The following is a 17,849-nucleotide window of genomic DNA, read 5'->3' on the forward strand; positions in this document are numbered from 1 at the left end:
GAGGTAAGATGCCTCCCACTTTTCCTATTTTAGCCGGTTTTTAATGAAATTTTATCCATCCGGGGCGCCTTTTATTTTATTTATTGTTTTTATAAAGCACCAACATATTATGCAGCGCTGGACATTACTGAAAGTTAGACAATATTTAGGGGTGACATACAGCAATAAGACAATACAGGAATACATGCAAACCAGATCACGCAGCACAGTAGGAGTACAAGGTAATGCTCAGTCAGTCACTGGATGGGAGCATGGAGATTAGGCCAGTCGAGTTCCCTCAGATCCATAGGATGGGTGTGCGGTAATGGAGCTGCGTGAACAGGTAGGAGACATAAGGAGGAGGACCCTGCCCAAAGCCTCTTAACCCGTTGCTCCTATAATAGCAGTACTGCTAACAGGACCTTTCTTCTTCACACCTAACCCTAACCGCTACCTTCAGACTCCCTAACCCCTTTCCAGACCTAAACCAAACTTCTACCTTTAGACATTAACCTATTTTGACACCTAAGCTCACTTTCTTTCGGAACTCGCAACTGCGCAGTTAATAAATCCTCCTGCACCACTAGAAGGAACTTCCAGGCAGCTGCAGAGAAAAAGAGGACCGGATACAGGAACCGTGGGGACTGCGAGGACAACCAGCAATGCCAGTACACTCAGGAGGTAATAATCTAGCCCACCATGGGCTTTAGTCAAAAGGTTTTTCCTGGATCCATGTGTACTTTAAAGGAATACTGTTGGGGGGGTACCCGGGGCTTCTAATGGTCCTCAGCAGACGTCCTGTTCCCGCGCAGCCACTCACTGTTGCTCTGGCCCCGCCTCCGGTTCACTTCTGGAATTTCCAACTTTAAGGTCTGAAAACCATTGTGAGGGCGCTGGCGTGCAGGCGCAGTGGTTTTCAGACGTTAAAGAGGAACTGTAACGACAAAACGTCCCCTAGGGGGTACTCACCTCGGGTGGGGGAAGCCTCCGGATCCTAATGAGGCTTCCCTCGCCGTCCTTCATCCCTCAGGTGTCTCACTGCAGCCCTCCGTGCAGCGGTGACGTAATATTTACCTTCCTGGCTCCTGCGCAGGCGCTCTGACGGCTGTCTGCTCCGAAGTAGGCGGAAATACCCGATCGCCGTCGGGTCTGCTCTACTACGCAGGTGCAAGTTTCCGGCGCCTGCGCAGTAGAGCGGACCCGACGGAGTTCGGGTATTTCCGTCTATTTCCGTGCCGAAAGCAGCCACAGCGCCCCCGCTGGAGCCAGCAAAGGTAAATATTGAAGCTACAGTCGGGTCTGTCGCCGGCTGTTCGGAGGGCTGCAGCGAGACCCCCGTGGGACTGAGGACGGAGTGGGAAGCCTCATTAGGATCCGGAGGCTTCCCCCACCCGAGGTGAGTACCCCCCAGGGGAGGTTTTTGTTGTTACAGAGTCTCTTTAAAGAGAACCTGAACTGAAAATAAATATACACAGCTCATACTCAACTCCCATGTAGTCTGCTCATCAATCTCTTTCTCCTGTTCTGCGTACTGTTTGTCAGCTGTGATCGATGGAATTCTCTTGTCCTCCATTTTGAAAATGGCCATTACCCCATAACAGCTTCCTGGTCAGCACACTGTTAAACTGTTATATTGTTATATCGCCCACTTGAGCCATAGGAAAACATGGACATTACCTTGCACATTCAGTTGTATCTGACAGCAGTTGATATATAACTGACAGCAACTGGTATATTTCAGTTCTGACAAAATCTTGTCAGAACTGGAAGGGATCACTGTAAGAAAAAAAAATGGTGAGCTTCTGAGGGGAACTGACAGTGAGGTAAGTATGTAATATTCATTTGCAGCTACATCATGTGTTTATTTTACATAATTTTACTCAGTTCCCTTTAAAGTTGGAAATTCCAGAAGTGAACCGGAGGTGGGGACCGGAGCATCGGTGAGTGGCTGCGCGGGCACAGGACGTCTGCGGGGGACCATTAGAAGCTCCGGGTAAGTTCAACTCTTTTTCCCCCTACTTCCCTTCAGTAGTCCTTTAAGAAACAGAATTTGGCTCTTTAAAAAGGACCTGATCTCTTGCACAGGACAGAAGGACAGAAGGAAAACTGAGAAAATTCACCCTGTATGTATTTAGAGAGTTTAGCCTGTCTAATTCCCCCTCATCTGTGATTAATCACAAGTTGTAATTTGATCTCTCAGCTGTATCAGCTAGCTGCCACAGCAGAGCAGCGGATTTGTAAACACAAACCCTTTCCCTGCTTCCATGAAAGCAGGAAGTAGAGACACTGCAGATTTATTGTATGATTTGTATCAGCAGTAACATATTTTTCTTTAAAGTTTATTATGCTGTTGCTATTTCTTAGAGCAGAGAGGAAGTTCTGAGTTCAGGTCCGCTTTAATACCCTGTATGTTCCCTGCAAGCCTGGAGCAGGACAGCCGCAGTAATGTGTGAAACTGTCCATATTGTCACCCCATGGCTGCAGTGCTGTCTCTAATGTGTGCTCCATCACACTGGCTGCATCTCATGACACGAATGTCACTTCCTTCTGAACGGATGTTTGTGGTCTGCTGGGAACAACTGACAGAGACAAGCAACGGCTACACGTTATCTGTTTCCAGACTTATCTTCAATGCTATGGACCAAGAAAGCCACGCAATTGGCCAGAGGTGCTTCTACCCCTCTTTCTTGTTAAACCACGGCTTGCTGACATTTTCCATTTACCCCAAATTGGAGGCAGAATTCAATTTTTTTTAAATGATCCACTGATAGATTTTTGCAGAACCTAAAAAAAATTAAACTGGGAAAAAAAAAAAAACTCTGTTCTGATTTGATCATACTTTGGAGAAAAGAAGTATTGAAGACAACATTACCACCTGATGCCGATAACATCACAAGTAATCCACATATATAAAGAAGTCAAAACAAATTCCACAAATGAAGTTGTGTGTAGTAAGGTGGAACGACACAGGGAATATTCCACACGCGGTAAAAAGAGGTACAAGAAGTCGCGGAAAGCCAAAAACCCAGCTGGAATTTGAAAAGGAGGTGCAAAAAGGCACAAAAGCAAATTATCCAGCTAATGCTGGGAGCACACGTTACGTTTTCCCGTACAATAGATGCATCCAATTGATAAATTCCCTCATGTCCGATATTACACCCGATCGATTCAGCGCTTGATTTCTCATAGAAGTGAATGGAAAAAGATAAGAAAAACGAGCGGAAGATAAGAGAATAGAGCGCAGAATCGAGCGGAAAAAATGTATCGTGTGTATCCGGCATAAGGTCTGCCAGTATTTAGAAAGCAAAAATTAAACAATAAGTGTCAGCGCCAAGGTAGAAGGCGACCGCAGCCGAGAAGGACAACGTCCAAAAGTCCACACAAGCGATAAATATACAAAGTCAGCGCAGGTCTATAATAATACAGCTTTCACCATTTTCTGATATACAGGATCCCCTCTGGCGAGTCTTTGGGACCTCAGGATATCTACTGCATTCCGGAGGAATCTGTGGCGTGTGACATCGCTGGTGAAACAACACCATCTGAGAGTTCTGCGGACCATCAAATTAGTTTACAACCTTATAATGTGGGTTGTTGGAATCTGGTAAGCCTTGCTTCTTTACCTTTTCGTTCAAGGATCCTGTATATCAGAAAATGGTGAAAGCTGTATTATTATAGACCTGCGCTGACTTTGTATAAGTATTTAGAAAGCAGTTCTGCTGCCTACCAGGGCAAATTAATATAATCTGGTTTAGTCCTAATTGATGGCCTAAAAAGGTTTCTCATTACCACAAGGCATCACGCAAGAATCATCCCATGATGGGTGAAAACAATGGCTTCTCTCAAGACCTATGCTACCTCATTGTTGCAAAACATACGGATGGCATTGATTAGACATTTTTCTAAGCTTCTGAATATTCCAGTCGGCATCAATAGAAGGCCATAATCCAGTTATGGAAAGAGCACAGTTTCAGGAAAAACAAACCAAGACCAGGTGCTCCTAACAAGATTTCTGACAGTGGAACCAAAAGAAAAAAATGTCGCACTCATGGAGAGCTACCAGTGCCGTGAAGACGAAACAAGGGGTGGACATTTAGAGGAAGTCAATGATGCCACACAGACAAGGAAATTGTCAACTGGCTTCAGAGAAAGAAAATAAAGCTGCTAGGAGGACTAAAGCTGAGTACACACGTCCGATAACGATCGTCCGAAAACGGACGATAACGATAATCGTGCGTTCTAAAATTTCTAATGATCTTTTTTTTAACAAGAACGACCTTTACCGTTCAATCCGGCTGATCCAACCCGGCGGAATTTTTAAACAGAATCGTTCAATCGTTGCAGTGTGTACGTTTCTCAATACTAACGTCGTTACGTATGCACTGCGTCACCTGATTTCTCATTGCGTCACTTCCGTTTGCGCACACATTTTTTATTGGCCGTTGTTCGGTACTTTTTATGAAAATCGATCTTGTGTGTACACGATCCTTCGTTTCGGACGATATTTTCTCTCTCATTTTAATATCGTGCAAACGTCACGAACCGTTCGTAACAAACGATCTTTATCGGACGTGTATACGAACCTTAAGTCGATCAACTTGAATCAGACTGAAAAGCCATGGAGGGAACTAGATCAGAGTTCAAGGAGGCCCCTGGAACCTGCAAGATTTAGGCCTGGGGCGTACCAAAAACTCGCTAGCAGATCCGCAAAATGCTAGCAGATTTTGAACTGCTTTTTTTTTATTTTTATGAGGAGTTTTGCTAGCGTTTTGCGGATTGCTGCTGCGGATTTCAGTGTAGCATATTTCATATATTGTTACAGTAAAGCTGTTACTGAACAGCTTCTGTAACAAAAACGCCTGCAAAACCGCTCTGAACTGCTGTTTTTCAGAGCGGTTTGCGTTTTTCCTATACTTTGCATTGGAGGCAGAAATGCCTTCGCAATCCAAAAAATGCCTCACCCTGGGAGTATGCGTTTCAGCAAAACGCTTCCCGCTCTGGTGTGACCCCACCCCATTGAGATACATTACCCTAGCGTATCCGCAGCCGCAAGCGGCTGCAAAAACGTTCAAAAGGCCACTTGGTGTGCACCAGCCCTTAAAGCTTGTTTTTGAGGAAGAATGGGGGGAAAAAAAAAAAAAAAAAAAAAACACCTAAGCAATGCATTGTGACTAGTTTTTCAAAACAGGAGGTGTCCTGAAGCTATCATTACTAGTTCAGTAAGGGTGTTCAATACTGAAGTAGATAAAAAGAACTATTTGGCTGACACTAAATGCCTGATTGGTAAGAGGCTAAGGAGATCCAGCTGTATGGCTGTGCCTGCCGGTAAGTAGTGAACACATATGGCCTGACAGACATTTTGTCGGTCTCCTCTGCTTTGTCAGAGGCCACAGGGTGACTTTATCTGTGGCCTCTGTCGAAGTAGGGAAAGACCAGCGAAACGGCAGTCAAGCCGGCCAGCCTGTGTTTGTCTATATCTGTATTGCTGAGGTGATTTTCTGGTGCCCGGAACGGTTTTTCCATATGCCATTCCACTTCACCACAAAACTCAATTTGTGGATTTTGTTTTTATTGCTCTCTATGTGTGAATTATTTGGGTTGTTATAAATATCTGGTGTACATTTTATGTCAATCGTCCTATTACAAACCTGAGACTGAGAAGAAACATTGACAAGTACTTCTTTCCTCTGCTGTATGTGCTTACATCAAAACCAATAGACATTTTTTTTTCAAACTGTACATCAGTTCGCTGAAAAAGCAACTAAACATTGAATCACACAACCAATCATATAAGTGGATGAGTTACACTTTCAGACTGGCCATGACAGATTTACGTATCCGGAGCAGATCCATCCTCAACACCCAAGTTGCAAGTTTGGGTAATGGATGAGTGAGGCATAGCCTGTGTTAGAAATGGTCACCAGTGACTCTTGTGAAGCTTACATGGTCCTTTGGCCTTTACCAAATCACCCCACAAGACATGAATACCGCCTACCTTCGTGATGGAGGATCACTTTTGAGCAGATGACAGGTTGCGGCCCCACAGCATTGTTTTACCAGTATGGGAGGAATCAGGTGAGTTCACAAGTAAGCTGAAGCAAGCCCAGGTCAGGGCTGGCTGGTAGAAAGAGGACTAGGTCCGTAGACAGGTAGGATATCGTTGGGGGCAGAAAGCAAGTTTAGAGCTGTTGTCACAAATACTCTCCTTAGCACTGTGGTGCAAGTCCAGATGCAGAGGAAAGTGCACCTGTCAGGGTGTCAGCACACACAAATGAACGTCTGCTAACACACTAACGCACTCTACATGGCAAACATGGAACAACTTTTGTGTACACAAACATGCAAACGATCAAAACATCTACAGGTTCTGGAAATCCTAAATAATAAAACCTAACCTGTTACTGCATCATCCTGTCCGTGTTTTTTTGCAGCACAGACAGCAGTTGGGACAGGAGGATAGGGACAGGGAGCCGAGCGGGCATGTGCTCGGGCGGTCGGGCGCGCGGTGGACGGTTGCACGCGCGCACTAATATGCGGCTGTGTCACAAGAGACCTAGAGCCATTTTTAAACAGGCTTAGGTCAACTAGTATGGTAATATCCTGCAACATAAATAATTTGTTGTCCCAAAATGACTTGGCTATTTTATAACCTACCGATGCACAGCTAGAACAAACAATAGGTTGCACGACTTGTGCAGGGAAATACCCTACATATCAAAGAACACCTAAAGCACTCACAGGTGAAGCGGTCATCTCACATTTCACTGTTCCTCTGGTGTCCCCCTCCAATGCTGGATATGCGGCCCTGTGCCTTGCGCGTCCTTGCCACCACACATGCGCAGATCGCTCCCGGCGGTGCAATGGAGGATGCAGGCGGCCAGTACCATGCATGCACAGTGGACTGCTGACTCGTCAGTCGGCCAGATTACGGAGGGGAGTAGCGGAGGAAGGAGTGAGTGCGGGACAACGGCGAAGTAGCAGAAGGACTTCAGGGGACAGGAAAGAAGCCCCAGGTAATTAAATGGGCAATTATTTTTTTACTTTAGGTTTACTTTAAGCACTGTGCAGACTGTCATGTGGCCAAGTTTGTTTCGTACTTTCGGAGCTCCCACTAGGGAGTACAGATCCTGCCTGCAGAGAGAAAGACGCTTTCATGTCTTCCAAAGCTTAAACTAATGATACATCTGTCACTGCCGGCCAGTAATCTCCAGTCTTCCAAACTCCAACTCATCTAATAAGTAACCGTCCAGGCTTCCTGCTAAAGCAAGTAACAACATGAAGCTATATGGCAGCATTCCTCTGTGTGTACAATACAGCGAACCACAGTTTCTGTATGGTGTTATTTACATTCCATCTTATAGATTTCTCGTACTACCAGGCTGGCGTTCAGTAATCTGCATTAGAATTTATTTGGCCAAGTTTACACTACAGAGGAATTTGACTTGGCAGTTGCTCAACAGTTGCTCGAAACAGCCAGTATAACAGTTGAAACAGACAGTACGGTAATGGACAGCAGTACAAAAGGCATTCACTTTACAAGTCTACAGCACTGTGGTGTGCTGGTCCATGTTCTAGCAGTTGCAGAATTACTGTTAGTGCTGGAGGGATTTGTGTGGTTCACCAGTGAGCAGAGCTGCCACCTGGGGGAAGAAACAGTCTCTGTGCCTGGAATTTTTAGACATAACCATTTTAGTAGCTCATGCCTGAAGGTAGAGGCTGGAAAACAGAGTGGGTAGGGCGAGAGGGGTCAGTGCTATAGAACGCACTATAAAAGGAAACCTTTTACTCAAAGTTAACCTGTACTGAAAATTAAAAGTCAAACAAACATACACCCGTCATACTTACCTCCCTTGTAGCCTAAGCCTTAAATAGACTCCGTAACAAAAATTGCATCCTGTTTTTTATCATCCTACAAGTTCCAAAAGCTATTCTAATGTGTTCTGGCTTACTGCAGCACTTTCTACTAGCACAGTCTCTGTAATAAATCAATGTATCTTTCCCCTGTCAGACTTGTCGGCCTGTGTCTGGAAGGCTGCCAAGTTCTTCAGTGTTGTGGTTCTGCTATCAACACCCCTTCCAGGCCCCTCTATGCACACTGCCTGTGTATTATTTAGATTAGGGCAGCTTCTCTCTTCTCTCTTATCTTTTACAAGCTGGATAAATAGTCCTCTGAGCTGGCTGGGCTTTCACATTCTGAGGAATTGCAGACAAGGGCAAAGCTGTTTGCAGGAAGAAACGAGCAGCCTGAAACTTCAGTGCATGAGAACTGCAGGGGGAAAGAAACACACAAATGATCTCTTGAGATTCAAAAGGAAGGGTGTATACAGCCTGCTTGTGCATGGATGTATTTTCTATGTGTGGACATACTGTACATCAACCTACTTCCTGTTTTGGTGGCCATTTTGTTTGTTTATAAACAAACTTTTTCAAACTGTTTTTAACCACTTTTAATGCGGCGAGGAGCGGCAAAATTGTGACAGAGGGTAATAGGAGATGTCCCCTAACGCACTGGTATGTTTACTTTTGTGCGATTTTAACAATACAGATTCTCTTTAATCTCTTTCTCCTCTCCCGTGTTCTGTTTCTCCATTGTGATCAATGGAATTCTCAGTTCTCCATTTGAAAACCGGCGATGACCCCATAACAGCTTCCTGGTCAGCATACTGTTGAACTGTAAAATTACCCACTTGAATCATAAGGAAACATGGACATTACCCTGCTCATCAGTTGTCCTTTCATCTATAACTGACAGCAACTGATATATATAACTGACATCAACTGATATATTTGAGTTCTAACAAAATCTTGTCAGAACTGGAATGAATCGTTGTTAGAAGAAATTGGTGAGCTTCTGAGAGGAACTGACAGCGAGGTAAGTATGCAATATTCATTTGCAGCTACATCGTGTGTTTATTTTAAATAATTTTTCTCGGTTCAGGTTCACTTAAAAAAACAAACACCTGCAGAGTTTAGACACAATTACGGTAGCTAAAATAACATTTCCACAACTTCCTCTTATTCACCACGGTAAGTATGTGCTGGATCACTGCTGCCTGAAAAGACTGTCCCTGATGGTTCTGAGTGACAATTTGGGTACAAAGGCTATACAGACTCGTTCCCAATAATGCAGAATGGTCTTTTTTATGAAGAGATTTATCTAAGGTGTGTAGGTAGCCTGCAGGAAAGAGATCAGCACTGTCTGTACATAAGATTTATGTGCCGTGTATAACATATGTGCTGCTCAATGACTCCTATATTCCTCCACGACTGATTAGCTGCACAGAGCAGGAGCCATTGATATCCAGTAGGAGGAATCACCGAACTGATGCAACCAGTAGGCACTGTGCAGTTATAGTCCTGAGACAAGGCTGTAAAGCCTCATACAAATGTACAAGGCATGTCACCCAGCCAGGATCGGCACCTGACACTTTGAGACTGTACAGACATGTCGCGAGCCGCACAGGATTGATGTCACGTCGCCCTCATTCAGCAGCCGAGAGTGTCGGGGGCTCCTATGCACATGTTGGATTCTCAGCAGAGGCAATCGTTATCTACCGCCTCAGCAGACTTTTATCTACCATGTGTGCCGAGTTTTACTGTAGGCGATATTCCCAGAAATGTATAGATCTAAAATGAGGAAGACGGCATTTTGTTTTTTCTTCCCATCAGCAAAAGAAAAATATCATTACGAGAAAATGCACTTCCCTAACAAGCTGAGACAAGAGAAGTGTTTCTGCCGAGTTCTTTTCATTTCACGAGAGCAGAGAGGGTTAAATGACTTCACATTCCAGGAGAAGGGTTAATGACAGGCCAAACACCATGCTGGTGCAAGCAGAGACAGACAAGCATGCTGGTCCCATGTTGTGATCATTGCTGCACAGTCCTGCATTCTGTACCATAAACAGCCCTTATCAGCTGCTAGAGAATATGGGGAGACAGTTACACTGACGGCGCCACTGCAGTCCTGCAGAAACACAAGCAAGGTCTGTGTGTTTAGGACATACTGGATCTGATCTATGGAAAGTATTAAGTCTTAACCTTACTTGAGCTTATGATTTGATAAAGTGGTTGATACTTCTAAAAATGCCTTGTATAACGTATATACCCATGATAATGTTTTAAAAGTCCATGGGTGTACAGGACTAATGTTTTGTATTTGTTAACCTGCCTTTTGAGGTAAATAAAGAAAAAAAAAAAAAAGTATTAAGTATAGTCCACCTGCATGACTTCAAACTGTTCTGTTACGCAGAATTAAACAAAAAAAAAGACATACGGTACTTATCAATGACTACATTAGTTAGACCAAGCCTTACGCTGTAAAGGTAGTTTGAAAAAAAATGCAAAAAAATAGCAGGATAAGCAACTTTACCAGAGAGACACGAGTTCACTTCTACAGTGTAATTTCACATGGTTAACATGCTCCTTATTAGCCTGGTTGTAACAGCAATAGACCAATTGTCAGACACTTGCAAACGCTCTGGGCCGAATTTTTCAAGACAAATGGGAGGATATGTGGAGTATGAGAAGAGCAGCTGCTGAAAGCAGCCAATCAAAATGCCAGCTGTTAAATGAAACAAGGGTTTTGATTGGCTGCTTTGGGCAAGCGCTCTAACGTCTTCTATAGCCGTTTCACCTTATAAGAAAAGTAATTCGAAAATGTATGACTGTAAGTATTGTTACAACTTTGTATTGACTTTGCTGCACACTCGGCTGCGGTCTTTCAATACTGTTATCCTTTAAAAATGTAAATAAACCCAAAATTGAACAAAGCAAATTGTAAAAGTTATCATGTAGGTTTGTGTAAATTGTAGTATCAACTTTAGAAATAAAACTTTTTTTAATGAATACTTTACCCATATAAAAATAAAGCTATTATTATTTCCTGCTTGCACTGGTGAGGTTTTAGGTCTACTTCCTAGGAACCGCAAAGTCCCGCCTCCTCATGTAAGCACATGGTTTCAACTGTAGTGCTGGTATTCTGGGAAATGTAGTCTGGTGTCTACTTTTCCTCCTACAGTGTGTAAAATATGGCACCACCTGACTACTCAATCCAAACAGACTCATGGAAAACGATTTTTTTTTTTTTTTTTTTTTTTTAATTTCCACTGTTTACATTCCGTTATCATCCTGATTGCAATAACCAATGGCCATTTTCAATTTTGGATTTGACTGGGCTTTAAGGTTTAGCTGTTCTTTATGAGAATCAATTTCTCTCTAAAGGTTAAATGTACTTAAACATGTACTTAAGCTATCCGCTGATCAATAATACAATAATATCTTGGCTCCCATGAGGAGATAAGCATTCTCTTGCTGCCTCCTCAGCAGTCTGGTATTCTGTGTTCACCTGCTCTAACCTTTCTACATCCCTGTGTGAAAGCTTCACTCATGATTTGTAGGTCAGATCTAATCACTGCTCTGCCCTCCCATTTCTGTAAATGCTCCGCCTAATTCCCAGGGTAAAGCAGAGGATAAAGTGATATGCAGAGAGCAATGGTCACACAACAGCTCAGCACATCCCAGATATAAGAGAGAGGGCCCATTCACACTGGGTCGATTAGCGTCAATTTACCGCCAATTGCCAGTGCTTTTAAAAGCGCTAGTGTAATTAAAAGTATATGGCAATGATCTATCTCGTTCAACGGCGATTAGCGGTAAACACAAATACGGTGTATGCATTGCTTTTCCCGATTTTTCAGCTTTCGCGATTGAATGTTAAAAACATGGATCACAATAGCTCAAAAATTGCACACAAAAAAAGTGCAATAAAAAAATTGTGTTAATCGCAAAAAAAAAAAAAAATTCCATTGCAAAACGCTAGCGATTTTGCAATCCCCAGTGTAAATGAGCCCTAAAGCTTTCACACGGTCATTGGCAGAAAGAGGCGCAGGGAAAATGGCAGCATAATGTACACAGTAAAGGGCCTCCTGTAGCGAAGAGAGGTGTTTTTTTTTAAACAATGTTTAGCCGGGGGAGAGGGGGGGGGGGGTTGGTCTTCAATCATCGTCACGGGAACAACATCAGCAACATGTTACAAATGCATTTTTGAACAGGAAGCAATTTGGTAATGATTTCATATATTTGTAAGTACACTTATTTGTTTAATAAAACAATGACACAGCTTACAAAACACTAGCATTGCGGAGTTCGGCCCCCTCAGGCCAGGGAAAATACAAAGTAAACAACGATGCAACTGAAATAGAAGCCACATCAGAAGCTGTAGGAAGACTCTGGTCGTAGGAAGATTTTTTTACATCATTATCTGTTACATAATTACAAGCAGCAGGAGATTCCCGGCATGGAGAAGCCTCTCTTCATACAGCCACGGGAGTGCGTTAATAAATCATAGACTTGGCAGCTGTGCCGAGAAGCGGTATACTACCACCAGTGCTGTATAGATCCCAGTGCAAGTCCCAGTCAGGCAGGAGGAGGAGGAGGAGGGGATTACTACTAACCTTGACACTGGAAGCCTTGCTTGCCGAATCCCCTGCAAGAGAAGAGACAAGAATGGGGGTCACATCAATGAGAACACAACAGTATGCTTCTCTTAAACATGCTACTTCACTCTGCATAGCTGGAGATACTGTTGTACATTTGTGGGTTGTCATTTTTCCCTTGGAATCTTAATGCTGTATTATGTATGAGGCCGATTAAAGAGAATCTAAGGGGAAAAAAAAGAAAAAAAAAAAAAAAAAAAAAAGTGTCCCTATGGGGTACTTGCCTCGGGAAGGGGGGGAAGTCTCTGGATCCTAAAGAGGCTTCCCCCGTCCTCCTCTGCCTGTCCATTCCAGCACTGTCAGATGCTGAAAATCTGCTGACGAGCCGGGTTCCAGGATCACAAATCTGTGTGAGCTTCGCACAGACGCAGTAGCGGCTTTCATTTGGGCTCAGGCGGAAATAGTCGAGCCCAATCGGATCCGCTCTGCTGTGCAGACAGACACCGCTCGCTACACAGTAATGTGGATCCGATTGGGCTTGGCCATTTCCACCTGAGCCCGAAGGAAAGCCGCTACTGCTGCTGTGCGAGGCTCACACAGGTTTGTTATGATCCTGGATTTTCAGCGACAGGCAACGCTGGGATGGAGGACGATGAGAAAAGACTCATTAGGATCCAGAGGCTTCCCCCCCCCCGAAGTACACCATAGGGGCATTTTTTCTTTCTTAAATGTTCTCTTTAAACGTTGCCATACATTTATACATGTTTCATATCAATATCCATCCAATAGGATCACTCTGATCGAATCTGCTCGAAATCGATGCTGTCGTCGGCCCAAAACGATCATCGGATCGATTTCTCAGGTGAAATGGGGAGCAGTGGAAGATGGCTCACAGCATTGTACTGCATCAAACAGTGTGGTTGGATAGATTTGTTAATAGACTTCATGCTGAAATCTATGCCTAGAGCGTGTGGCAGTAATAGATCCCTCACAGATCAGACTTGATTTGACAGTGATCTGTCAAATCCAGTGGCCATTTATAATTATATGGCCATCTTTAGGGCTCTATTTACAAAGGGCCCATACATCAGATTACCACTGTACAACTTGCCATTGCAGTGTGACAAGTCTGACAGCCTGAAGCAAAGCAGGAAGTCAACTCTTTGCCCCGGAAAATAAATACAATGTATTTATTCTCAAACACGCGAACGCAATCGCCGCATAAAGCGGTTTTGTGAGCGTTTATCGCTCTTCCTATACCTTCCATTATAGCAAAAACGCCCCAAAATGGTACAGGCACCGCTTTGCTGAACGCACAGCGTACAAACCGTGCTGATAGGAACATTTTCGGAGAGATTCATTGCACCAGAATTTTGTGGGCGATTTTAAAAATCGCCTGTGCTTGAAAAAGGCAGAAAACGCCCTTAGTGTGAACGAGCCCTAATAGTCTGAATCTCCATCATTAAACTGATCTAACACACAAGTATGAGCAACCTGGAGCAGTGTTTTTGTACAGTTCCTTTTCCACCCTATTTTCAGCTTCTGAGAGACAGGAAATACCCAAATGAGACAGAATTCTTTTTACCAAAATCTGTCACTGTTCACAGCCGTCACCCACCAATGCCTTTAGTTTGAGGGACACCTTATAGACACCTGTTATACAGTAGATCTTACCAATATTATAAATGTAAAAGTTTAGATGTTTGTTACTCAATCACGCAACAATGGCTGAACGGATTGGAATGAAATTTGGCACAGACGCAGTACATTACCTGGAATAACATATAGGATACTTTTTATGCCAATAACCAAAAAGTGGGCGGAGACCAATACAAATTTCATTGGAAAATGTAAACTGCAGCCACTCTTACACTGTTAATGGCAGGGTTCTCAACTTTGCACAGTTGGTCACTGGGTGACTGGGAATAATATTCAGAAAAGTGGGTGGAGCCTACAAAAGCCAATCAAAATACACCTATTGATTTTCAAGGGGAATATTTAATTGCTGCCATTCTTGCACTGTTAATGGCACAAGCCTCAAACCTGGTACAGTTGGTCACTGGGTGACTGGGGTTCAAATTCAGAAAAGGGGTGGAGCCACAGCCAATCAGATTTGTTTTATTTCAATACAAATTATTGATGCCAAAGATCGCAAAGCTCACAAACTTGGTCATTGAGTAATTGTGTGTTAGAGTTAGAAAAAGTGGGTGGAGCCAACACCAGCCAAATACATACCTGGGCAATACCAGGCCATCAGCATGTACATGTGTGTGTGTTTCAGGTAGCTAAAGTGGACCTGAAGATAAAATGAACTTGCGGAAAGACAAAAGGCTAGGTTTGCTGGATTAGGCACTAATGTAGCACAATGCAACAACATCTCTAATTCAGGATAACCTTAGTAAGTCAGCCATGTCGTCTCCATAGCTACATGTACACATTGGTGGCCTCCTGTCCAGAGATCTGCTGAGTTGGATGAGGGCCCGTTCACACTGCACAAAAACAAGACTTTTCCAGACACACAGAAAAAACAAAATTGAAAGGTGAACGCATGCTATGTTGTTAATAGGATGCATTCACACTGCCAACAAGAACATAAAAGCACGGTATACGGATTGGACTGCAAATGCAAGTCACAACCTGCTGCATTTTTCTGCAAACATAACTCGATCTTGCCGCAAATCGGGTGCAGTGTCCGTTCCCACTAGGCTGGTCGCTGCATGAAAAACCTGTTACCTGAATTTTCAGTTACAGCCTCGCCATTCGGTCCACTACAGAGGATCTGAGACCAGAAGAAGCATGACGCACCCTGCTGGTTTGCAAGAAACCAATGAGAATCCTGCTTCAACAGGAAAATTCTCATTGGTTCATGGCAGACCAAGGAGAATCCTCCCTGTTGCTAGGTAGGATTTACATTTTTTTTTTACTTTTCAACAAGGAAGCCCCATTCATCTTAGTCTCCGGGACAAGCAACGGATGAACGGGGACAGCGCAAACAATGGGAGAAGCAACGGATGGAAAGGCAGATGAGCGGATGGGCGGTGACACAAATTCAGATGGTAGCAATGTGAATTGCGCAGAGAGGATGCCCTTTCCACACCGTTTCCACTGTGTTTGCGGCGAAGTGTGAACCGGACTTAAAGAGAAACTCACCAAGAATTTAACTTCATCCCAATCAGTAGCCGATACCCCCTTTTACATGGGAATTCTTTGCCTTTTCACAAACAGACCATCAGGGGGCACTGTATGACTGATATTGTAGTGAAACCCCTCCCACAAGAAACCCCTCCCACAAGAAAAGTACGTACTCCTGGCAGTTTCCTGTCTGTGAACCTTGCTGCATTGTAGGACCTTGCTGCATCTGTTTACAGCTGTTTCCAACTGCCAAAAGAAAGGAGCAGCTACATCACCTGCCAGCAGTAAAAATGTCACCATGTAATAAATGTTAGAATGTACATCAGGGATTTAAAAGATTTTACAATTGGCAAACACTGACTAAATCATTTATCCATAATTATTGTAAAAATTAAGCACTTTTTTTATTACATTATTTTCACTGGAGTTCCTCTTTAATACTCAGCTGACCTCTACTGCAGTTCCATATGGAGCAGATATCTTTCCTCTCGCCTCTATCTAGAACAGAAGAAGCTGTTTCCCCTCCCCTCTCTATGGGACAAAACATGCCCTCCCCCCCTCACCTTTTCAATACCTACATTACCGCGCGGCTCCTGCGGCGATCTGCGTTGGGCCGAAAGTCATGTAAATCTATGATAACGCGCACACTTTTAAAAATAAAACCTCTTCGCAATTATCTGCGTGGGCAAGCGCGGAAGCGTATTTTAGAAATACGCTTTTGCGTATGTCATTGATTGGTGAACAGGAAATGAGCAACACTTCCGGTTTGGCAGGATGGCAGACTTGGAATACCACGTAGTAACGCAGTATTTCCCGAAGGTCCGTTTCTGGTGGTGAGGTACGGCTGCCGCACCGCACATTTGCAGTGTGAAACCAGCCTTATGCTGCATTTCCACTTGTGCGGTGTGAATCGCCGCGGTAAAAATTCGCATGCGGGTCTATGCAAATTTTCATGCGAATTCGCATGGATGACGATGTATGCGAATTTAACCATGGCAGTGCTGGTGTGCTTTTCCATTGTTTCTATGCGAATTCGCATGAAAATTTGCATACCCAAACCTCATGCGAATTTCCTATTAAATACATTGTATGCGATTCGCATAGCGGTATGCGGTATGCGAATTCTGATGGCTCTGCCATGCGAATTTTTTCTGCACAGAAAAACGCAAAGGAATCCTGACAAGTGGAAACAGTCCGAATCACTTTTATTGCTATGCGAATTTGCATGAGAAAAACGCATGCAAATTCGCGATAGTGGAAATGGGCCCTTAGAGGGCACCCGATGTGAAAATAAACTGATAAGAAAAACAATTGCATCTGTCCTAAAAATAACTTTTTTAGATATCCCAGTTTTATTTCATATTTAAATCTAGTTTTTAAGTTTTTACTGTTTCACTGTCTCTGCTCAATGACACATTCATTGAAGTATGCCAGAGCTCAAATCTATGAATTGTTGACCCTTTTTATCTATTTTCTGCTCTCAGAAGCCATTTATTGACAGGAAAGTGTTTTATGGGTGTAATCACTCATCAGTGAGGGTTATGCTATAGTCTGACCCAGTCCGACCCGGATAGAAACTGTCCCTTGCATACCTGATGTTTTACTCTTTCAGGCAGAGAAAGAAAGGAACACAGCCTAGTTATTTGTGTGCTTGGCACTGTACATACACATGTCTATCACATCATGTCACATGTCATCTCGGTTGTCCTTCAAGACAGAACTGGCTGACATTCCATCTCAAGGAGCTAAACCTAATTTTTCAGCAGAGAGACTTGCAACATGTCAGTGGGAGCTATCAGAATAAAAAAAAAAAAAAAAAAAAAAAAAAAAACACATCTAAACCGATTGGAAGGAATCGCTGCAGGACAACACTAACGTATGTATGCAGCTTAGTCTCTGCAGGAAGCAGGCTCCATACTAGCGGTGGAGCACTGCACAGAGATCTTCACTGTAAACAGCTACACACTCGTCTGCACTACATACATGCTGAGTGCATATGGCGAGCATATAGCAAAGGCACCAGACACTGCATAGACTGCACCAGCTGGCCTTCCACTTACACGCTGCGCAGAACTGATGGATACACTCCGCAGCACTGTCCCATTCAGCATCATTGAATGGGATCAGTGGTGCAATACAAGTGTCGTACATTACAAGACACAGCCACCTGCACTGCATAGTGACAAGAACGAGGCCTTACCCGGTCCATTCCCTCTGCCTCCCTGCCTACCATAAGAATGTTCAGCTAATGCTGCACTGGAATACAAATAAAGCATTGCAGACAAAGACAAAAGCCTGAGGAGA

The 17,849-nt window shown here is 43.7% G+C and overlaps 1 protein-coding gene across 2 annotated transcripts in view; it reads right to left on the reverse strand.

Annotated features, from left to right (window-relative positions):
• PRKCB (protein kinase C beta) overlaps nt 1–17,849 on the reverse strand; it is a 401,807-nt gene that overhangs the window by 362,156 nt on the left and 21,802 nt on the right. For both annotated transcript variants that reach the window (XM_068244284.1, XM_068244283.1), the window contains exon 2: nt 12,432–12,463. In XM_068244284.1, the coding sequence (XP_068100385.1) occupies nt 12,432–12,463 (32 nt within the window). The remainder of the gene's footprint in view (nt 1–12,431; nt 12,464–17,849) is intronic.

This window comes from Hyperolius riggenbachi, chromosome 7, assembly GCF_040937935.1.
Source record: "Hyperolius riggenbachi isolate aHypRig1 chromosome 7, aHypRig1.pri, whole genome shotgun sequence".
Classification (NCBI taxonomy): domain Eukaryota; kingdom Metazoa; phylum Chordata; class Amphibia; order Anura; family Hyperoliidae; genus Hyperolius; species Hyperolius riggenbachi.